The 24,685-nt window shown below is 35.6% G+C and overlaps 1 protein-coding gene across 1 annotated transcript in view; it reads left to right on the forward strand.

The window, feature by feature from the left end:
- RELN (reelin) overlaps positions 1-18,020 on the forward strand; it is a 549,610-nt gene extending 531,590 nt beyond the window's left edge. The window contains exons 59-64 of the mRNA XM_027838603.1: positions 197-358; positions 1,008-1,165; positions 4,156-4,375; positions 5,008-5,205; positions 5,975-6,073; positions 16,887-18,020. Coding sequence (XP_027694404.1) covers positions 197-358; positions 1,008-1,165; positions 4,156-4,375; positions 5,008-5,205; positions 5,975-6,073; positions 16,887-16,983 — 934 coding nt within the window. The 3' untranslated portion in view covers positions 16,984-18,020. The remainder of the gene's footprint in view (positions 1-196; positions 359-1,007; positions 1,166-4,155; positions 4,376-5,007; positions 5,206-5,974; positions 6,074-16,886) is intronic.
- The last annotated feature ends 6,665 nt before the right edge of the window (positions 18,021-24,685 follow it).

Here is a 24,685-nt window from a genome sequence, read left to right on the forward strand (position 1 = left end):
AAAAATTTTAAACCTATCTTGAATTAAAATAATAATTTGTCTATTCATCATTTGTAATAAAATGCACCAAAAATTTTAAATCATCTTAATTTAATCTCAAACTCACCACTATCATATTAGTTGGGCTTGCTGCCTTTCTCCTTTATAAGATTACTCTAATATACTTTTTTGGGATTTGTTTTTTTTTTTTTGGTAGATCTGATTCCTGGCAGCTTGTCCAGACACAATGCCTTCCTTCTTCTTCAAATAGCATTGGCTGTTCTCCCTTCCAGTTCCATGAAGCCACTATCTATAATTCTGTCAACAGCTCCAGTTGGAAGAGGATAACCATCCAGTTGCCTGATCATGTGTCTTCTAGGTAGGCTCCATAAGGTCATCTTCTCATGGAACTGTCATACAATCTCTGAAAAGCTCATCTGAAGCTCTGAGGCAGTCTGAAAAAGTAAAAGATAGTTTTAATTTTCAAACAACAGTATGAAGTGATTGATAGGTAGCCTCGGAGCTAAAGAGTCCTGGGTTCAAGTCCTGATTCTGACACCTACTGGCTGTGTAACCCTGGGTATATCACTTACACCCTCAGGGAACAAGACAGCTCTCTGAGACTACACCTCATACAGTCCAGACACCAACCTACAGTGGCAGAGCAATTCTCACCCAGAAGTTTCCTTACCAATGAAATCACAAATCCAGTCCCTATCCTACCAAGATAAAAAGCTGGCAATTGAATTTTCCAAAAATGTTTTAGTTTAAGCAATCAATAGCCATGGAGGAAGTAGGAAATTAGGTGCAAAAATGCATAAAGTGCCAGAAACTAAGACCTTGAATTTTATGTTATATAAATGACATGGTCCCAGACAATGTTACCTACAACTTAACATACAAAAACACAATTTTTTACACAATTAAAAACACCCTATCAGTGTCACTCTAGACATTTCCTCTGGGAAAACTGACCTTGTTACTACATAATAATTCTGTGTAATAATAGTCCTTTTTTCCCCTTATAGTGCAACACAGTTCCGCTGGATCCAGAAAGGAGAAGAGGCTGAAAAACAGAGTTGGGGAATTGATCATGTCTACATAGGAGAAGCCTGCCCCAAACTCTGCAGTGGCCATGGATACTGTACAACTGGAGCTGTGTGTATCTGTGATGAAAGTTTCCAAGGTCAGAACTCCTGAATTTCCTTCCCAATACAGCCAGTGTACTGTCTAAATTCATGCCTTCCTAACATCTGTACAAGAATGAGTGAATAACTGAAAAAGCAGTTATTGAGCATTTACTATATAGTGGGCATTCTACTAAATGCTGGGGATACAAACACAAAACCAAAGACAGTCCCTGCCCTCAAGGTGCATACATTTTAATGGGGGAAAATACACAAAGTAGTAGCCACTAGGGAGGGCTGTTTTGGTTTAGAAAGTTGCAAGGATGGCGAGTATGTAGGAAGCAAGGACCAGAGAATACTCTCACATGGTAGCAAGAAAATCGCTAGTGAGTGAAATGAAGTATGGCTGAAGCTAAGCCTAGATGAAGTGGGTGATATCATGCAGCCTCCAATCAGGGCAGTAAGACCTCAGGGAAGGAATTTTGGAAGGGTGAAAGGATTAAATCCTCTAGGGCAGAGGTATCCAATTCAAGAGCAGTTGTCCAAGGGCCAGGAAAACTCCTCTGGGAACCAGATTAAAATGTAATTGGGAAATGTTTAACAAAATAAATAAAAATACAATACAATGTAGATAATGTTAAAGGTAGATTTCTAAACCAATGTACTGCCAGGAATCTGTTTCTATTTGAGTTTGACACCACGTCTATAAGGCAGTGATATCAAACTCACATAGAAACACAGGCCACTAACCTGTACATAAGGGATACCTGTTGACTTAGTTTTAAAATGAAATGTCATCTATGTTTTGTTATATTTTTATTTATTTTGTTAAATATTTCTCAATTACATTGTAATCTGGCTCAGCTACACTTGGGAGTGTTATGGGACGCATGTTTGACAACCCTGGCAGGTGAAAGATGAAATGCCTGAGGAAACAAAGATTTGAGCTTCTGAGCATATTGATTATTAAGCAATGCATACCAATTGCCTAACAAATCGAGACCAGACCTCTTCAGCTTAGGGCTGGACCCTGAATACAGGGAGAGACAGACTTTTGTGCATTAAAAACATTTACTTAAATAAGACCAATGAATTAAAAGAGAACAACCAGGATACAAATTAGGTGATGTGATTTCTAATTGGAGGAACAACTATGGACTTTCCAAGTTGGAAAGGGAAGGGCAAACAAGTACAATTCCCTGAAATCAGAGGTGTTCTACTCCCCCCAAGTATCTGAATTCAATTAAAAGAACATGGAAACAATAACTGATTAACCAGTATGGGGCCAGTTTTCAGATAAAACATATGGGTCACGTGAGATGTGCAATTGTGAGAAAACTCCTTGTATCAATCTTAGGATCTGATTGGGTTTTCTGGTCAGAAAAGGACCCTAGGTCCTTAGTTAATGATCCCTAAGCAGTAAACAGAAGTGGTCCACCTTCCTAGCCATTCAGGGCTAGGTTCAAACAATGGAACAAAGTCTTCTCACAGTTACCACAATGGAATACAGTTTTCTCACAAGACAGAAATTGGACTAACCCCAAGATGGAGTCAGTGCAGTTCACTCAATTCCTACTACCAGTTGCAGTTCTAATCCCCTCACACCTCTGCTCTAGGGCATAATAGTTGATATTTATATAGTGCCAGAGTTGAACTCAAGAAGATGAGTCTTCTTGGCTCCAGGCCTAGCCTTCTTTCTATCCACTGTACCACTTGGCTGCCCTGCATTAGATTAGCTTAGGGTGTTCCTGGTGCCTGTTCGCCAAATTTTATTTTCAGACAAATGAGGCATAGTGCTGGAGCTCACTTTCAAAAACTCCACTATCATTTTTTTATCTTCAAAATATCGATCTCATTTTATTTGTAGTTGGGTTTACCCTGTCTACAAGTCTAGAAATTCTACATGATGAGTAGAGGCATAAATGTCACACTTATTCTTAGAAGAGTCATGTTTTTGGTGCCAATTTTTCAGATTCCAAATAGGAACTCAGTCTGTTGGATAAAAAATAAAGAAGTAAAGGGTGAAGATGGGATAGCTCCCATACCCTTGAAAGAAGATAATGGATGTTCTTGGGAGGCAATGGGATGCTCCTTGATTTGGGAGTTAGGAGATCTGGGTTTCAGATTTGATGACACTGATTTGCTGTAAGAACTTGGGCAAACCTTATAACTTCTCTGGGACTCAATTTCTTACTTGCAAAGTGGTGGATTAGGAGGTAGAGAAGCAGGGTTTGGGTTCCTGTCTCTAAGGTTCCTTCCACGTCACCACCATACGAAGTATTTTGCCTCCATGGTCAAAAGGGAAGTAAGACCTGGATGGGAACCACAGGGAAAGACAGGCTGCTGCTAGGGACAATTTGCTTTCAAGACTGACTGGGAAGGAATCCTTCAAGTACCAAATGGATGTACAGCTAAAAAAGGAAATGAGGGTGATAAGAGCTGATTAACTCTAAGGTTACCTTCTGTCTTCTTGGTATAGATCTTGGATGTTATATACCACCCATTAGAGTGTAAGCTCCTTGAGGGAACTTATTTTCATCTTTCATCATATTCCCTGAGTTTGACACAGTGCCTGTCACCTACTAGGCACTTAATCAAATTAAAAGTCTTGAGGATCCATTGCAACTCACCATGACACTGAAAAGTAAATGAATCAAAAACATCCCTATTTTTCTTCATTTAAATCAAGGTAGGACTCTCATGTAGAGGTAACTATTATTTAAGCAGATATACCCCACTTCTGCAACATCCATCAGCCTACATGACAGATAAAAATTCCAGAGATATGATATTTTAATGCATTTAATTGAGAAATAGGCACATTTTAAAAAATGCTTTGGCAACTGCATAGTTTAGAAAATATTGACTTACAGATTAAAGACTGTCACAACCCCAAAAGAATGTCCTGAATAAAGAGGAAATAAAGGAAATAAAGACATTTTGTCATTTTAGTCATACTCATAATGTACTAAATCATGATTTTGTTTGTTCCCACTCTCTGGTAATTTTCCCAGCTTGCTCTTGCAATGATTATTTTTTTCCCCTCTAGGAGATGACTGCTCTGTTTTTAGTCATGACCTTCCAAGTTACATTAAGGACAATTTTGAGTCAGAAAGAGTCACTGAAGTAAATTGGGAAACCATACAAGGTGGTGTAATTGGAAATGGATGTGGACAGCTGTCACCCTATGCCCATGGAGACTCACTGTACTTTAATGGATGTCAGATAAGGCAAGCCGTTACAAAACCACTGGACCTCACCCGAGCAAGGTAATAAATGACTCAACATTCAGTTCTGGAAATAGTGTACTGACTGTATATAGAGTCAGTTGTCCACTAAACGATGTAATGGAGTGGATCCCTAGTACATATTATCAAAAGGCAGATAATCCAAACACAGCTGGACTTAAGGATATCTTCCCAGCTTACCTGACTTCCTAATTATGCTTTACTTAAGTTACTATTGGAATCCATTTATAATTCTCAGCGCACATTGGCTGAGGGGTAGTGATTTAGGAGTGAAGATATTTTTATTTCATTGTCATATTAACATCCTCAGTGGCTCGTTGGACTTACGCAGCCTTTCAGAGCATAAAAAATATAGAGGGTTGCAGCATTTCAGCAAAGCTTTAAAGCATTAAATGTAACAAACACATAGATTGAACAATCAAAATTTTTCTTAAAATACAAAATTAGACTTTGTGAGATATTTAGAATGTATTATTAAATAGAAATTTAACAGACTGCAGCCTTAACATGTATGTCAGAAAACTGGATAGTTCTCTTTTGTGCAGATTTTGAACCAAGAGAAATACACACACACATAAAACCAACTTAATACTTGCTTTAATTTTCTTAAAAATTATTTCCCCTGGTTTTTGTTTTGTTTTGTTTTTTTACAGCAAAATAATGTTTGTTTTACAAATCGGGAGTACTTCACAGACAGACAGCTGCAACACCAATCTGAGTGACCCCAACACCGTGGACAAGGCAGTTTTACTCCAATATAGTGTAAATAATGGCATCACTTGGCAAGTCATCGCACAGCATCAGCCAAAGGACTTTATACAAGCCCAAAGAGTGTCCTATAATGTTCCACTGTAAGTACTGGATTTCCCTCTCTTTTTTTAAAATTATTGTTGCCATTCTTTTTTGGGGGGGGGCAATTGGGGTTAAGTGACTTGCCCAGGGTCACACAGCTAGTAAGTGTCAAATGTCTGGTCTGAGGTGAGATTTGAACTCAGGTCCTCCTACTCTATGCACCTAGCTGCCCCTATGTACTGGATTTCTAAAGACATTATCACAAATACCTATTGTAATCTTCTGTTGGGGGGAGGGGCAGAGACAAATAAATTAAAAATAAAAGCTGTCAGCTATTTTCTAACACTGACCAGTAAACAAGGAATAAAGAATAATAATTAAGAGGGAAATAATTACATTGCTGTATGGTTGTTTATGATTATCATTATCACTGTACTAGATGCTATGAGGGAAATGTAAAGATTTTAAGACTTTGAGCTGGAAGGCACATGTAAGGTCACACAGATTAAACCTATCAATTTATAGATGAGAAAAAGCTGAGGCCCATAGAGATAAAATGATGCGGCCAAGGACACATTCACACAAATATAGGAGTCAGGATATGAAACCAGGTCCTCTGATATCACACCCAGCAGTATCTTTCACTATACTACATGAGCACGGTACCTCAAATAGATTCTAAACCTTCAGGAGTATTTATAGGAGTACCTATTACTCCGGCCAATCCAAATCCTCTATTTTTGAGATGTCTCCATTTCAGAAATTAAACCCCAAGCAGTTCTTCTTTTCCATATTTAACTCGCCTTATCCTTCTGCTTGTAACCCTAGGGAGGCACGAATGAAAGGGGTTTTACTTCGTTGGTGGCAGCCACGCCACCATGGCACAGGTCATGATCAGTGGGCTTTGGACCACGTCGAAGTTGTTCTGTGAGTATCTGAATCATGTCACCCTGTGTCCATTTCAGAGGGCTTTTGAAATTCCTTCAATATGGCATGATCCTTGACTCAACTAGAACTGTTCAGGAATGATGCTCTCTGCCAGATCACTTTGGCTTACATCCTTCGACGAGTACAAAAAGTCTATAGATTATAGTCAATCGCTGAAGAAGAAAAAAAACAACTAAATAGAATGATAGTCTGTGTTTCTTAGAAACTTCCATAAGGAATTTATTCATATTAAAATTTTACAATATGTGTTAAATTGGTTAGGGCAGGAATCTCTAGAAACAGGAAAAACAATGTACCATGACTTGCTTGATGAGGTGATTTGCACTTATGTTCACTTAAGAGTTAACTGTCTAGCTCTCTATGCTATCACTGATAGAAATATCCAAAATTATGTATTAGCCACTGATGCCTTAAGCATTTTTTTATCTTTTTTGGGAAGAATACAGCTCAGAAAAGCTTTCACTTTATCAAATTCTCATTCTCAAGTCTTTTCCACAGCTTTCAAACTGTGTGTTCACTTCATTTCTCCCACATAATGATGATAGGGATGTCTCATCACTCTCAATTAGTCCAATTGACTATGTTCCCTCACAGAGAGATGACTTACTTTTTCTCTAACAATCTAGTTCCTGTAGAACTGAAATGCTTATGTCTCGACGGGTTCGGACTGATGGCTCCCTGAGGTTGACAAGGAGAGGCGAATCTTCCCGGTAGATAGGTTCAAATGTTCATTCTGTTTACCAAAAATCAAAAGCACTGAAATCAGTCTTTTTTGCTGATTTCAGTCATTTTGAAAGTGAAATTTAAATGATCAGTTGGTAGGAATGCCACCAGATTTGTTTTCTTTCCATCATAGCCATGAACCAAATTATTTGATCTTGAGTTAGCTCTTGACTTAGTTTTCACTGAGGCACCTGCTTGCATGGCATCCATATCAACCCCCCAAACCAAAGAACAAAACAGTCTCCACACCAGTCCCCACTGTGCGCTCTGCTGCTTCTACACAACTTGCTGGGCTCTGCCTCCATAACATAAAAGTGAAGTTGAAAGAAATGGAGGGAGGGTCAATGATTTCCAGACTCACCTTAAAATGGAAATAAGAGGCTGACCTACCATTCCTAAGACAGTGATTTTTACTAAGCCTTCCCCTTCTGGGCTCTGAAAGGAATCTTTATAAGATAAAGAATTTTAGAACAACTTTGCTATGATTATTTTCCCTTTAGAGTGATTAAACAAATCTCCCTAAGACATAAGTCCACTTTCAAGTCATGTGTCTCTTGCCAAGAAAAACAAATTCACATTGTTTCTTGTCCCTGGAATATCTGAGCCAGCACCTATAGAAGCATCAGTTCTTGACAGTCTCAGAAAGAACACACTAATTTTGCATAACCCTTGTGGACCCCAACACAGAAAATATGTGATGTGTTCTTTCCTTTCAAGCTACCCAATGAAATTGCAGTTACTTTTTAAAATTTCTGTCATATCATTGAGAAGCCCAAAATGACTATGATTCCTATACCCTAGGATTTAAAAGTGAGAGGGAAAGGAAATGTATGTGTGTCCAAGGTACAAAGTAATCCAATGATAAAGCTGGAAGGAGAATGTAACACTCCTCACTCTCAGCCCAGGGCTTTAAATTGGCTCCAGGGTATCAGAAAGGACACAAGCAGCAAGTGCTTGTATCGCAACTCTTGGGAATTATGTCATCTAACTTTTTGGACTGAGTCATTCATTAATGGCCAGTACAGAGTTGTTGGCGTTGCATTTTTAGAACCATCAACATATATTGGGTTATTATGAGTGACAGTTCAGATAATATAATGCTTATTTATTTCACTGGTGCTGCTGTGATTTGGATTTTCATGGTAACTTGAAACTGAAAAACTACATTTTTACCCCCCAGGTCAGATAATTCTCAGAACTCAAAGCACTGATCATTTGACAATCCTAGAAATTACACATTCAACCTATATTACTGCCTCTGGTTGTCAGGTACACTAAAATGCTCCCCTTACCTCTTTAAAGAAAGAAATGAGAATTGTTAAAGAAATGAGAATTGTTAAAAAATGCATTGAATGCAGTTCTTTTTCCTACACACTAAAAAAAAGAGAGATTAATCCAGTTTCTTTCTTGGGTAAATAATTCTAAAAGTCAGCACTGTTGTCAATTCTTTTTCAAGGAAGTTTAATAGCATAACATTCAAACATTATTTTTACCACTACGTGAATTACTTCTACTTTTCCCCTTTTTTTAACCTCTTTGGGGAAAAAATAATATAAAGTTAGGTTCAATAAATTAGTTTTGCTAAGAAACCTTTATATCGCAAAAGCATTTCAGTTCAGTCATGCATTCAGCACATCTGGGAATGTATGATTTAAGTTATGAGACTAGACAGTTTAGTATGTAAGGTGTAATTCACAATATTCCATCTTAACTAGTCCCCAATAAACACATCTGCCTAGCAGATTTCCAAATTAATTGTGAGGGCAAAAGCTTCAATATGATCAAGGAGAGGTATTTATTTTCACCTTCAGAGTAAATCATTTTCTTTCTAAAACACACTTTAGACTACACCTTTCCCTTCAAAGGTTTAACTTTTAAGGAAATTACATTTTCAGAACCATATTTTTGATGTTTTCCATTTGTCTTATTATTTAACATTTCTATGCCACTATATATTTTCCAAGTACATTTTTAGCATTTGTCAGCTAATTTGTACTTAATTTGTAGTTTAGTAAGCTAACTTCATTCATTCATTCATTTTCTGTGTCTAAAATAAATTAAAAACACAGTAATATTAAAAATAACAATTTTAAAGCAAAGGGAACCAAAGTGCCTAAGCAGCTCTCATGCTGCCTTCCAAAACTATGACCAATTACTTATGCAGCAGCCATTGTTTGCTTAGGAATAGAAAAGTACACCTAGAAAGCCCCATCAATTGAAAGTGTTGTTCTCTGAAATTTGCTTTTTCTAATGTTAGCCACCTTCCTAATTGGAGATGAGGATGACATCTCAAAAGAAGTAACCTCCCTAATGGTGTACCTAGAAGTGTAACTATCAACATGTTATTAAAACCAAGGGTCTAGGATATTTATTGCTGCTTAGGTATTTTTTTAGAATGTGTCTGACTGTATTTACATCAAGACTGACCACAGAATTTTTTGGTTTTACTTTTGGGTTTTGTTTTGGGTTTGATTTTTTTGGTTTTTTTTTTTTGTTTTGTTTTTCTGGTCTGCCTCTTAGGCAATAAATTAGTAGTCAAGCATGGTATCTTATGCTGAGCTCAGTCTCAGCCCCTGCCCTCAATATTAACCACAAAGCAATAGTCAGCTGATAACTAATTTTAACTGCAATGTCAAAATAGTTTGAAAATTTATGAATGCATCTCAAATGGATAGAGATAGGGATTGAAGCTTTGATTCACTGATGAAGGGCATTCCCAGATAAGAAAACTATCAAAGCACGCTGACACCTCCTCTATAATTTGTACCTAGAGCACTGATGGGTTAAGTGACTTTCCCAGGGTGACAAAACCAATAGACTCTATCCACTATGCCATGCTTCCTCTCCTTAAATGACTACATCACCTAGTAATAACTACTTGGATGAGTCTTAGTTTGAGTAGTTCTGTTTGATTTTAAAACACATTTTGTGATAAGGATTTTAGTTTCCTAAATAGGGGCATACATACTGGCAGGCCTTAAAAGACAGAAATTTAAACATGTTGTTAACATTTAGTGTAAACTGCTTAATGTCCATTAGCTGCTTGAAAAAAAATAACTTCAGTTTCTGATACTTCTCGATAAAACTGAACAAAAAGGTGCTTCAGGATGAAATTAGTCACTAATATTCTGCTAAATAAAAATATGTAATGTACTGAACTAACCCCACCCCAGCCTCCTTAGCTCTGTCAAGTAAGCAAATGTTTCATATTGTAAAGTCAGAATGACATGGGATGAAACAGCTATGAAGCAACTGAGGGGAAGGGGAGAATGTCTGGATTTGTTAGCTAGAGTAGAATATTTTCTCTCCGGAAACATTTGTGAATACATTTTGGGCAGATCCCTCACAAGATCCATGCTGGTGGCGGTTCTTCTTAGGATAAAAGAGTATGTCCTGCCAATCTAAGAAAAAAATTTTTGCAGGGGATTCCTGCTTGTATCCTAAGAACCTCCCTCACCCAACTATGCATTTCATTTGCACATTTCATTATCCTTTGTCCTAGTCCAAGTCACAACCTGTCATCGGCACAGTGAAGTGGCACATTTTTTGCATGTGTATATTGAAAGTATTTTCTTTGTAAAATATTGAACCTTTCAAAATGTGTCCAAAAGTTCATTCAGATTTCCAAAGAAGGGGGGGAAAATGTACTATCAACTACAGTCCAAAAAGCATTTATCACATTTTGATAAGTATATTAGTTCTGCTATCACCATCACATCATGCTATTCATTTTCAAGATGTCACATTTTTGGCACAAATGATTTGTTTAAAAAAAAAAAGGAGCATACTGGACTTGCTGCAAAGTATCTTTGTCCTGTATTTGAATTTGAACTCTATTATCTAGTTTAATGGGCTTTCCTGTTGCCCATTGCTTAGTATCTCTAGAAATGAGCATTTGGTAAAATAATTAACAAAACAGTTAATTAAAACATTAATAGTTGTTACATATTCACAACATTTATGCCAAATGTAGTACTAGAGCTGTTTGTATTTTGACATATGATTATGAACAAATATTGCATGTTGTATCATATAGAAAAGATTATTATATACACTGGTTTAAAAGGGATATGAAATAATTTTTTTCATTTTTATTTTCAAAAGAGATGAAAAATCCTATATTGCCTCTAAGCCTCATCAGACTTTTATGACTAATCACAGTGCTGCATGCATTGAAAGGCATTTTTTAACTTGTGTTATATTTCATTATTTGCTGTCATTGGTTTTACACTAGAGTAAGGTAAGTGCTATTACTGAATGTTGAGAAATGCTTAGTAGTGAAGCTTCTTCAATTTCACCTATTAAGGGGAGGGGTTATCAAGATGATAACTTTATCACTCAAGAAATTCTATTCAATGAATGAAATTACTGACAATCTTTGAAATGTCTGTCCATGTGAACTAAGAATTGTCGGTCAAGGTCATTAAACTACCCATAGCTTAACACCATACTTCTACATACCATACCTTACCGGTTTTGAATACAAGATGCCTCAAATATACAACTCAATCCTAAAATGAGTTCTCTTACAAAAGAAAAACAGCATTTAGATACACACTAAAAAATAATGATTATATGTCTTTTGGGTTTTATATAAGCTAATTACGTTTGGCCTTTTTTTTTAAGCGCAGCCTGTATTTGAATCAATCCAGCATATACAAGGCATGGTCAATCTACCATCCTTGCCCATACAAATTCTCAGATTTTAATGAGCTGCCTTGAAGGAAACATGAAGAAGAAAAATTACATTTCAAATTGTTTTAAGCCTGTGTTTAAAAGTAAACTCTTTGGGTGGATTGGAAGGGAAGTTAATATTTCATTATAGATGCCAAAGCCTTTCATCCATGATACTGGTAAATTCTAGTTCCTACTTTTGGGTCAAGTTGGTCACTCTTGCTATATTCATATATGCAAAACAGTGATTTTTATATTTTAAAGTTGAAAAATGAAGGTATGGATTTTATGTAAAGAATAGTGGAGAAAAATGTAGGATTCACAATTGCTCCTATTGCTCTGACCACAGAGAAATGCAGTAGCATTTCATTGGTGAGTATGAATGGCAGCCAGATGATATTAAAGTCCACATGGTTCATTTAACGCTATATTCACCAATACAAACTACCATGCTACCTGACAGCTAAGTGGCTTATCTCTGCATCCAATGCAATGTTTTGTTTTTATACTATGGATACAGCATTTATTTTGGCTGTGAAGAAGTTAATGACTTAATTAAAAACTCTCAATACTTATAAAGTTGATATTACTTTCCTAATCTTCACCATCCTCCATTTTATTAGAAACTGAACCCCTTCAGGAACCACCTGAATTTTTTAAAATGAAGAGCAAAAACTTAAGGGGGCAGGAGTCATAATGACTACTCCAAGGATCTTTGCATGTCTGTGTCTGCTGTACTACAATGATGGTGTTTTATAATTCAACATGCTATTCAAATTCCCAAACTCCTACTGAAAGAATGGAAAATACAGTAATTGCTTTGAAGGATCCACTATAGTTTATTTATAGTTTATTCTGTCTTCTTTCAATCAATCAAAGATAAAGGGAAGGTTTTTTTTTTTAAACTATCTTTTCTGGCCATTGCCATAATCAACTGAAGATAGATTATATTGTCCTATAAATGTGATTTGGGGATGAGTATTACATACTTCACCAATGGTAGGTGGCTAGAGTGCCAGGCCTAGGGGATTTGTTCTGTGAAGTTTGGATTCAGTCAAAGGGCTGAACTTGAGGACCTAGAGTGCCATATGTAGCCTCACATTCCCCACCCCTGGCTCTAGGCAAGAGGTGATGTGGACCTGAACTAGTGCAATGGCCAGGTGAGTAAAGACAGACATATGAGAAAAATGTTGAGATACAAATGATATGTCATAGTTACATACATTCATTCATTGAAATACATTTAAAACATCAAAATTAGAATGAGAAATATAAGCTTCTGACATCAGGCTGATGGCTCTAACATTAGAGGTATAAGGTTCCATAGCTTATCTTCTCAAACAAATAAATGTTGATTGAATAAATAGGGAATTTGAAGTAGTACTATAATAATTTCATAATCACTTAGGAAAATTACTTTAGCATCAATGAATAATGTATCAAACTAAGAAAATTAATACAAAACATAACTTTGTTCTTTCTCAGTTGAGGAATAATCACATGAACCTTGTATTTTATACGTGTTAATTTTTCTGAATTCTAAATTTACATCCCTTTTTTTTGCTTCAATTCGAGGCACGTGAACCACTTTAATTACATTTTTCACTGTTGTTCATATTTTTTAGTCTTGTCTGATTCTTCATGACCCCATTTGGGGTTTTCTTGGCAAAGATACTAGAGTGGTTTGTCATTTCCTTCTCCAGCTCACTTTACAGATGAGGAAATTGAGGCAAAGAGGTTTAAGTGATTTGCGCAGGATCACACAGCTAGTCTAAGGCCAGATTTGAACTCAAGAAGATGAGTCTTCCTGACTTCAGGTTTGGTACTCTATCCACTGAGCCACCCCAGCTGTTCTCTAGTTAAATTTTACTTAAATATTTTATTTTTTTGTTGTTATTGTTGTTTTTTCTTTTCTTTGTGAGGCGATTGGGGTTAAGTGACTTGCCCAGGGTCACACAGTTAGTAGTGTCAAGTGTTTGGTCTGAGGCCGGATTTGAACTCAGGTCCTCCTGACTTTAGGGCCAGTGCTCTATCCACTGTGCCACCTAGCTGCCCCTTACTTAAATATTTTAAACATAGTAATTACAAATCTTTTAGTCTTAGGGTAGTAATAAATCATGGTTCTCAATAGAAGTCAATCAACAAATATTTATTAAGAACCTACATTATGCGAAACGCTATGGGGGAAAACAAAAAGATAAATCAGCCATGGATATAAATAATACAAGACAACATGTAAGAACAGTGTAGACAATAAGTACTATAGTGTAAGAGATCAGAGAAGGAATAAATCACTTCTGTTTGTGTGGTTTGAAGGCATTGGAGGATGGATAAATTTTTAATGAACAAAGATTTTTTTTAAGGTAGACTCTCCAGGAGAAGGGAATAGTGTGAGCAAAAGTTCAGAAAGTGTAAAGGGGGGGGGGGGAACAGAACAAAGTGGTTTTGCTTAGAGCAAACACAACGTTCCCACAACAGTGGGAATGGTCGGTTTGTAGTGACATTGTGGGTCCCCGGCAGGCTAAGGAATCTAGAAAGAAGTTTTTTGTAGGTCTTGAGGATATACACTCAGAGTTTTTGAGTTAGAGAATGTGATGAAAGCAGCGTTTCAGAAAGAGTAGTTCAGTAACATGGAGGGACAAATACTGCATACCAGAGACTATAGTAGGACACTGACAAAAGGAATGGAAAAGAAGGAATATGAACTAGATGTTTTGAAAAAGAGAAAGTTTCCTATACAAAAAGCCAGATATCTGGCCATTTTGCTTTTTATTAAAAACAAAGTCTACTTCATATAAGCAATCAAAGTCACCAAAAAGGTAGAAAATTAATTTTACTAATGCTAAATATCTCTCAGTTATCAATCGTAACTGATCACTGGCAGGTTCATGCAATAGACAGATCTTGTTAGAAAAAAAAATTTTTGTGATTACTCAGTTCTGTCATTTTATTGGTGTACAAAGATCTGGGTGAAGAAAGTCCTTTACCAATGTAGATCAATATCCCCATGGTGCTTTGCATAATGTCCCTCACAGAGCAGGCTTTCAATAAATATTTTTAACTGGCTGACTTCCCATCAAAAGCCATTATTCATGACTACTATAAGCCTAAAAGAATTGCAATTCTTAAGAGAGTGACCTGGCAGAATAAGAGGTTAAGTAACTTTCCTGAGATTACACAGCCTAGTTTAAATTAGATTCAGAAATTCAAAATTTTAGACAAAATCTGATTCTTGTGTTTTTCTACCAAGAACTTCTAGATGAGATTGGGTACTCCATCCTATAATTCCCAATACTTCAATAGTATATGAAAATTAGAAGACTTTGCCAGAAATAGTTTGGATTTTTTTCATATATATATATATACACATACATATATATACACACACACACACACATATATAATATATACATATATACATATATATAAATGTATATACATCTATATATCATGGGTTGAAAAAACTAAGAAATAATTAGTGTTTAAATATTTCATGAAAATATTAGTTTTACATTTGTGCTTTATTATAATCAGGAAGAACATACTTTGATTAAATAAAATCTGATTTAAAAATTCACATAAAAATGTAACTTAAAATAATAAAGAATAAGAGAATAAAAATGTTATTTTCTTCTAAAAATCCAATTTGCTATTTTACTTCTAAATTTGCCCCCTTTAGAAAGGTATATCTCATTATATTTTACCTTTTTTTCTATTAAAATCAAAAAATTTTTTAGCATAAACAGATGCCTTACCAATCACTAATTATTAAAGAGCTATGTCATTCAGTCAGAAATAAAATCTCTTACCACTTTATCTCCTATACACATTAATGAGGAACATATCTGTGGTATAGGATTATAAATTTGGAGTTGGAAGGGATCTTAGAGACTACCAAGTCCAATTCTCATTTTACAGATCAAGAAACTGAGGCACAGAGAGGTAAAATGAATTGTCCAACGTCACACAGTAAGTGTCTGAGGCAGGATTTTTTCCTGATTTGAAATCTAGCACTTGTTGCATATCACAGTTATATTAATCCATACACTTGGTACTTTCTATGGCACCAGGAAAACCTTCAACAAAATCAATGCCTTTTTAGAAGGCAGATCCTTTTGGCATTTGCAAAAGCATACAAGGAATTAGTAGCTGTTGCCTAACAAACTTATTGTGTGCTTGAGAGTTGTGTTTTCTTCCAGTGGTCTTATAAAGAATATTTCATTGAAAGTACCTCAGGGTACATATGCAGTGTAAGGAAAGAATGAGTGAGTCATATGTGGTAGCTTTACCTGTCATCTTACCTGCAGATAGTAGGTACTTATTAAATGTGTATTAATTTTTTATCAATATACCCTGAGATCCACTTGCAATTTGTTTCTGCTTCTTGAAAAGAATGTTCTCTATATGATGACATTTTTCTAGCATCTCCTCAACCTCCTCTTCCATCTCATATTCTGGTTATCCATCTATTTGTTTCTAATGTGAATCTTTGCAGTATCATATCAGTATTATAAGGAAAACCACAATACAGTCAGTAGGGACTTCCACATTAAAGACTGATGAACAAAAAAAGAGAAAGCCACAGCTGCCTACTATTTAAGGAGGGCAGCATCACAGTGCAGTCTAGCATTTTGAGAATGGGCTACTTTCACATTTCTCCACATGAGTGTGCAAAACAAAGGAAGGCTAAGACAATTCAAACCATAGCAGATACAAAAAAAAAAAGAATAAAAATAAAAGTTTTGTAAAGTAAGAAAAACTGAAGGAGTCAGATTGGGGTATAGGAATATATGCTTCTTCCCAGTCTTAAAATAATTTGAATCACATGAATGTTAACAGCAATGATTCAGGTGTAGAAAATTCTAAGAGTAGAAGAGATTCAGTTCATTTATGCTAGGGAATATAATATCCTTACTAGTTGGATAACTGGTTATAACAGATTACAAACGATAGCAATTTGTTAGACTTAAGAACAATAAATGTCTTAGGTTAATCTTTCCAACCACCCTAGGAAATTTCAAAATAAATCAACAAGTCAATTCAGCAAACAAAAGCACCTATTGTGTGCCAGGCACTGTGCTAAGCACTGGGGAGACAAAGAAGGTTAAAAATAGTCCCTACCTTCAAAGAACTCACAATCTAATAGAGGAGACCACACACAAACAACTATGTTCAAACAAAATATATACTGGATAGATTGGAGGTAATATCAGAGGGGTGGTCTTAGCATTAAAGGAGACAAGGAAAAACTCCTTGTAAATGATGGTATTTTAGCTGAGACTTGAAGCCAGGGAAGTCAAGAAGTAATCACAAGGTAATAACTTAGGACCCAAAACAGATTTTGCTTTAAATGATATTTACATTTCTTTCTCCCCACCCCACTTCCTTTTAACAGCACTCGCAAACAAAATTACATGATGAATTTTTCACGACAACACGGGCTCAGGCATTTCTACAACAGAAGACGAAGGTCACTTAGACAATATCCATGAAGAAACAAATTGTTCTATTTTTCCTCCCAACATGTGATGTGTTGCTTTCCAATCTTCTAAATCTAGCACTGCATCTGGTATCAGGACTTTTCTGCGAAAAGCTTGATGAGTAACTGAAAGCTTTTCTCCAGACAGAGTGTACACCACTTTTTCCACACTGTGAACCAATGAGAAGTGACTTATTTTCTCATAGCTAAATGTTTTAATGTTGATGTGTCTGTGAAAATTGTGATCTGTTGTAATATCAGTTACAGTGGCAGTATTGGAAGTAAGCAACTAACTGTTTAACAGGAAAAAAAACTTTAAGCACAAAAACTTAAGAGATTTTATGTTTAAAATGACATTTAATACAGTATTTAACATTCTTGGTCACATAGCTATTTAAGTGGACTGTATTTCAGCTATGTATCATGTTTTATATGATTAAGTTATCATTGTTTGTCCTTTATGTACACTCTCTTCTACAACATAACACATTGGCACTGTATTGACTTGTTATGTTGTTGTAATATTTTGCTGCTGATTTTTTGGGGCTACTTACACTCTGATATCATGCAGGAAGTAAAGAGAAATTTGTGATTGAGAAGAAACTTGTAAAGACATTGCTATCTCCTTTAATATTACTCTTCAATATGTCTGTGGGTTAGCGTTGTTTTGTGGATAAGAATGATCTAAATTTTTTTTCTACTAAAGGACTGTGGATAAAGCACAACCCCTCTCACCCCAACCCCAAAAAAATTCCCATTTCCTTATCTAAAGGTAAATACCATTTTCTGTGGCTGATTTACTAACAGTAACTGCCATTTTGTGTTTGTGGTAACAGAGTGATTTGTAAAACAGTGGACGTTTTCATTGTGTTCTCTTTGTGACTTGTTTCTCTTGCGGGTCATATTTGTATCTTCTGATAAAGTTGTACCTACACCAGCAACAGTATGATGGTTGTATAGCCCTGAATTGTCTATCATCAAAAATGCAATTTCACTCTAGGGTGAAATAAACTAAAGTTCCATGCTTCAATAAAGATTATGTCAAGAAAATTCCACTTGTCCATTGTCAATTTTTTTTTAAATTATCAAAAAGGTTTGGTGTATTTGGTCAAGTTTGTAAAGACAAATGGCAAAGATGTCTGGGTTTTGCTTATTCCTATTAATAATAATGAAACCGTATGGGAGTGGGCATGGCTTCAACATTACTCTCATCAGTAATGGCTCAAAAAGGGAATAGCATACATATTCAGCTGGGTATTAAAAAATCTTACCTTACAGGAAAGGGAATGGGGAGGGGACAAGAAAAGGGGAAGGATACTGAAAAAAGGGAGGGCAGATTGGGGAAGGCAGTGGTCAAAAGCAAAACATTAGGGAGGAAGGACAGAATGAAAGAAGAGACAAGATAAAAAGTGTTAAGTTAATCATAACTATGAATGTGAACGGTATGAACTCACCCATAAAACAGAAGTGGACTGGATTAAAAACCAGAATCCAACAATATGTTGTTTACGAGAATATATGTGAAATAGAGATATACATACAATAAAAGAACAGAATCTATTGTACTTCAGCTGAAGTTAAAAAAGAAAAGGTAGCAATCATGATCTCAGAGAAAGCAAAAGCAAAAAATAGATCTAATTAAAAGAGATAATGAAGGAAACTGCATCCTGCTAAAAGGTGCCAAAGACAATGAAGTAACATCATTACTAAACATATATGCATCAAATGGTATAGCATCCAAATTTTTAAGGGATAAGTTTAATGAGTTATAGGGAGAAATACACAATAAAACTATACTAGTGGAAGATCTCAATTTTGCCCTCTCAGAACTAGATAAATCTAACCACAAAATAAATAAGAAAGAAGTTCAGGATGTGAATACAATTTTAGCAAAGTTAGATATGATAACCCAGAGGGTTATCACATCATGATGCAATAAAAATTATATTCAATAATGAGCCTTGGAAAGATAGATTTAAAATTAACTAAAAACTAAATAATCTAATCTCAAAGAACAAATGGGTCAAAGAACAAATCATAGAAACAATAAATAATTTCATTAAAAAGAATAACAACAATGAGACAACATACCAAAATTTATGAGATGCAGCCAAAGCAGTACTTAGGGGAACATTTATATTTCTAAATGCTTACATCCATAAAATAGAGAAAAAGCAGATCAATGAATTGGTTATGCAACTAAAAAAAAAAAACTAGAAAAAGAACAAATTAAAAATCCCCAATTAAACACTAAATTGGAAATTCTGAAAATCAAAGGAGAGATTCATAAAATTGAAAGTAAACCACCGAACTAATAAATAAAATTAGGAACTGGTTTTATGGGGAAAAAACAATAAAATAGATAAACCATAGATTAATTTGATTTTTAAAAGAAAGAAGAAAACCAAATTATCAAAATCAAAAATAAAAAGGGTGAATTCACCCCCAGTGAAAAGAAAATTAAAGTAATAACTGGTAACTATTTTGCCCAATTCCATACCAATAAATCTGACAAAGTGAAATGGATGAATATTTACAAAAATATAAATTCCCCAGATTAACAGATGAGGAAATAGAATACTTAAATAATCTCATCTTAGAAAAAGAAATTGAACACGCCATCAATAAAGTATACCTAAGAAAAAAATCTCCAGGGACAGATGGATTCACAAGTGAATTCTGCTAAATATTTAAAGAACAATTAATTCCATTACTATATAAACTATTTTAAGAATTATGCAAAGAAGGAGTCCTACCAAATTCCTTTTAACACACAAATATGGTGCTGATAACTAAACCAGGAAGTGCCAAAACAGAGAAAGAAAATGATAGACCAATTTCCCTAATGAATATTGATGCAAAAATTTTAAATAATGTACTCGCAAGGAGATTAGAGTAATATAGCACTAGGATCATGCACTATGACCAGGTGAGAATTATATCGGAATGCAGGGCTGGTTCAATATTAGGAAAACCATTAGCATAATTGACCATATCAGTAACTAAACCAACAGAAATCATATGATTGTCTCAGTAAATGCAGAGAAAGCATTTGACAAAATACAACACCCATTCCTATTAAAAAACATTAGAGAACTTAGGAAAGAATGAAGCTTTCCTTAAAATTCCAAAGCCATCAGCAAGCATATCTGTAATGGGAACAAGCTAAAAGCTTTCCCAATAAGATCAGAGGTGATGCAGGGATGCCCATTACCACTACTATTCAATATTTTACTAGAAATGTTCACTATAGCAGTAAGAAAAAGAAGTTGAAGGAATTAGAATAGGCAGTGAGGAAACAAAACCATCACTCTGCAGATGATATGATAGTATACTTAGAGAATTGAGCAGCCAGGTGGCACAGTGGATAGAGCACTGGCCCTGAAGACAGGAGGACCTGAGTTCAAATCTGAACTCAGACACTGACTAGCTCTGTGACTTTGGACAATTCATTTAACCCCAATTGCGTCCTTAAAAAAGACAGAGACTTTGACCTAGCAATAGCACCTCTAGGGCTGTAACCCAAAGAGATCATAAAAATGGAAAAAGAAACTACATGTACAAAAATATTTATAGCAACTCTTTCCATGGTGGCAAAGAATTGGAAATTGAGGGGATGTCTATCAATTGGGGAAATAGCTGAACAAGTTGTGGTATATGAATTTAATGGAATACTATTTTGCTATAAGAAATGATGAGCAAGTGGACTTCAGAAAAACATGAAAAGAATTGTATGGACTGATGCTGAGTGAAGTGAGCAGAACCAGGAGAACATTGCACACAGTAATAGCCACCTTGTGCTATGACTAACTTTGATAGACTTAGCTCTTCTCTGCAATGCAAGGATCTAAGATGTCTCCAAAAGCTTCATGATGGAAAATGCTATCCACATCCAGAGAAGAAACTATGGAGTTTGAATGCAGATCAAAGCATGCTATTTGCTATTTTTTTCTATTTTGTTTCCTCTTTCTTGTGGTTCTTTCTTTCTATTGGCTCTAATTCTTCTTTAAAGCATGACTAATGTGAAAATATGTTTAATAGGAATGTATCTGTAGAGCCTATGTCAGATTGCACATCATCTTGGAGAATAAGGCAGGAGGGGGGGAGATAAAAATTTAAAACTCAAAAGCTCATGGAAGTGATTGTTGAAAACTAAAAATAAATTAATAAAAAAATTGAGACAGAATCATAGAGAATCAACTAAAAAACTGGTTCAAAATAGTAATTAGCTTTAGCAAAGTTGTTATATAAAATAAAATGCACATAAATAATATAAAATATTATTTTAAATATCTATAAAATCAACCCATATAAATAATCAGCATTACTATATATAACCAACAAAACCCAGCAGCAAGAGATAACTGTAGACAATGGAACCTAAAACTTTAAATGTTAAAAAATATCTTTAGATTTAATTGGGGGAAAATAAAATATTAATCAAAGCCTCAAAAAAATAATGAAACTATACTTTGTATTTAGACACGCATTATTTTCTCTCAACCTATCATTCTTAAGGTGTAGATTACTCTATGGTCAATTAGATAAATTTTCTAGGAATTTGTTTATGTTCTAATTTCCTAGGCATGATAACGACTGAGCTTCGGGGAATAACTAGCTCAGTATTGTGCAGGTATGTCACTCAATATTTTTTTAAAATTTTATTTATTGATTTGCCATTAGCAAAAATTCTCTGAAGTTTCCAATTGAAACTGATTTTTTCTGGAGTATTTGAAGTTAGTAAAAATGTGCCAAAACTCAACTACAACTGTCTCTTGTATTGGCCATGAAATCTTAGATTACTTGATTACCTATATCAATTATAATCAATTACTTGATTACCTGTGTCCCCCTTTTTTTTAGTACAAAAATAATATAAAAGGAAATATCATTCCAAAGGATTATATCCAGCAAGTCCCACTGAAGGAGAGAAGAATGACAAGACTGAAGTGGCACAGAGTCATGTGTGGCCCAACGATGACCCTTACCCAAATTAATTCAGAGGCTTCTCCAGGTAGAAAATAGAAAGAATTTTATTTTGATCTCAAGAAAGGGCGACTCACACCGAAAGGCAGTTCCATGCAAGACCGCAGGTGGTATCAGCCAAACAAACATTTTTATAGGTTCTAACTGCAACTCCTCCCTAGCCCCTACCTCTTATCCCATTGGCTGGGCTTCAGAGGGCACAATCTAAACACGAAAAAAAACTACCCCAGCAACAGCACAGGAAATTACAGAATCGTTACATAGGTTGTACCTGCCTCCCACTCCTTCAAGTGTCCTCTTAGTGCATCCTGTTTTTGTTCATTTCAGATCCTGGAATAATTCGTGGTGGTGATTATTTTTGCAACAATTTGAACATATCCATCTGGGCTATTTACAAGCTTCCTGACCTGGGCACATATGTACACATATATTATTATTAGGGGTCTTTACCTTATTTTACTTAAGTTTAAATTTTATGAGGGGTCTTCACCAATCTCACTCAGTCATGTAAAGGCAAATATATATGCATACAAAAACTAAACAATTCTCTTTCCTTTTTTTAAAGAGTAGACTTAGATACTTAGACAATTCCATAGATTCTACTCAAATCTCCCAAGTAACTACCTTTTGTTTCAAGGGACAGCTTAAGAGATGTAATGACAATAAATCAACTATTGGATGGTAAGGTAAAGAATTAGAATTTCCTGGTAAGAATTTTTAAAATCTATCTGGCAAAGTCAAGTCACTTAAATTTTCTGAGTGCTCAGTTTTCTTTTACATAAAATAAACTGACTAGATAATACTTGAGGGTTCTTCCAACTCTAAAATGGCATGATTCCATAAATTTTAACAATGACCCCTTTCCAGAGTACCTACAAATTATTTCTCATATATAACATGTAGAAATGAACTCAATTTAATTTCTTGGCCATGGAAAATTTCACTAGTTATCAAAGGCATTTCAGAGGTCATTAAAGGGTTGGAATTTTTTTTTACTGTAATACCTCCCATGCAGTCCTTTGGAGTCTTATTACAAATGAATTTTTATGGTCTGGTTTTAAAAAATTCCAATATGAATAGAAATTAACACTAATTTAATTATCACTGGAGACCTTCAAGTGGCAACTAGATAGACAACCATTCTCCAGTGGCCTTATTACCCAAATTCCATTCTCCAGAAACTCAAATGGGACACAAACTCGAAATCTGCTCTTAAGACAATAGAGTACAGAAAAGGAAGTTTATCCTACCACCTACAAAAATGTGTATGTGGAGGAAAATATTGGTAAAATAGTGTGTGATTATTAAAATAGCATACGTAAAGACACAACTTGCATAAGAAAATTTTTATCACAAGAAAAGCAGAAAAACTTATATCTTTCAATATTCCATATACACTGAAAAGCTGTTCAATAAATGATTGATAAGAAATACATAGAGTGAAAAATCCTTCCTTGATATTGACATATTGAATATTTGTCTTTACACCTATATTCCTACATGCTTACATAATAATTCTTGATCAGGCAAATTTCCCATTTCTACTTTCAGAGCCCTTCATCCTACAGTCTGCCCACCTCATACGATAAGACTCTATAGGAATGTGTCCTATTTCCACAAAGTCCCCTAGTATGAGGGCATTAGTTAGAGAAGAGAGAAAAAACTAAGCCATGTACTGAATTCATTGAGGAAAGAACAAGTGTGACGTGAGGGTCTGTAGAAAAAGTTACTAGTATTTTAATTGGGAGGTAACTATGAATAGCATGAACCTCTAAGGAGATATTACTAAGTGATGGAGGTAGGGGGACAACTTGGAAGTGGCAATGGGGAGCAAGGAGGATTCTAGACTCCTCCATCTCAATCAGTGAGCTATAGAGAATGAATGTACATCCAGTACTGGAAAGGGTGATCAGGGAGGCTATGTCATCTGGGGGTAGTCAGGTTTCAGTAACAGCCAGTAGATGGAAGGAGTGAAAGAGGACAACTTAGGATGAGATATGTTGCCTATAGAACAGGCATTCCACAGGACACATTGAAAAGGACTACCTGGTGTTTGGTTTAAATTTTGGGGTGGGAATTGAGGGAGAGGTATGAGGTTTGGATGATGATATACAGGAGTGCAGAACCACTAGGATGTGATGGATGTGAGAATAGGTGTGAGAATGTTCATCACCGAGTCAAGGGTGCCACTCCTCTTCCCAAAGGAGGGTGGAGATTGCACTGGAGGCAGATGCAGAATGAGATAAGAGGTACATAGTCAGATGGTCATATGGGAGGTACTGTTTCACTGGTCCTCTTTCCTCTAAAGGGTAGAGATTAGTCAAGAAAGTGAATAGCAGAAAATGGAATTCAAACCTACACAGCAAGAGAAAGAAGTCCTGTTCCCTCCCAACTTTCGTCTTCCTCTTCCCACAAGGGATGGCAAAGGAGAGGGAAGTCCTCAGGTCAAAGGGTAGGTTGCTCTTCTCTGCACCACAGTTCTTCCACATCCCATCTGGGAGATCAGGTTGGCAGCAGGAGGTAGATATTCTCTTGTGCTGGCACAGATGGAAGTCATTGTTTTGAGGCAAATGAAAGACTTTCCCTTTGGAATATGGTGCACCCAGCAGGAGATGGAAGGCACAAAGCACATCGTCACTTGTTTTGGCAATAGCAGGAAGTAGTAGATTCCCTGTACAAGGGGGAAGTCCTTTGGGGCAGATAGAAGACCCAAGGCCCGCAGCCACCTT

This window comes from Vombatus ursinus, unplaced genomic scaffold, assembly GCF_900497805.2.
Source record: "Vombatus ursinus unplaced genomic scaffold, bare-nosed wombat genome assembly UNPS02014830.1, whole genome shotgun sequence".
In the NCBI taxonomy this organism is placed as follows: Eukaryota; Metazoa; Chordata; class Mammalia; order Diprotodontia; family Vombatidae; genus Vombatus; species Vombatus ursinus.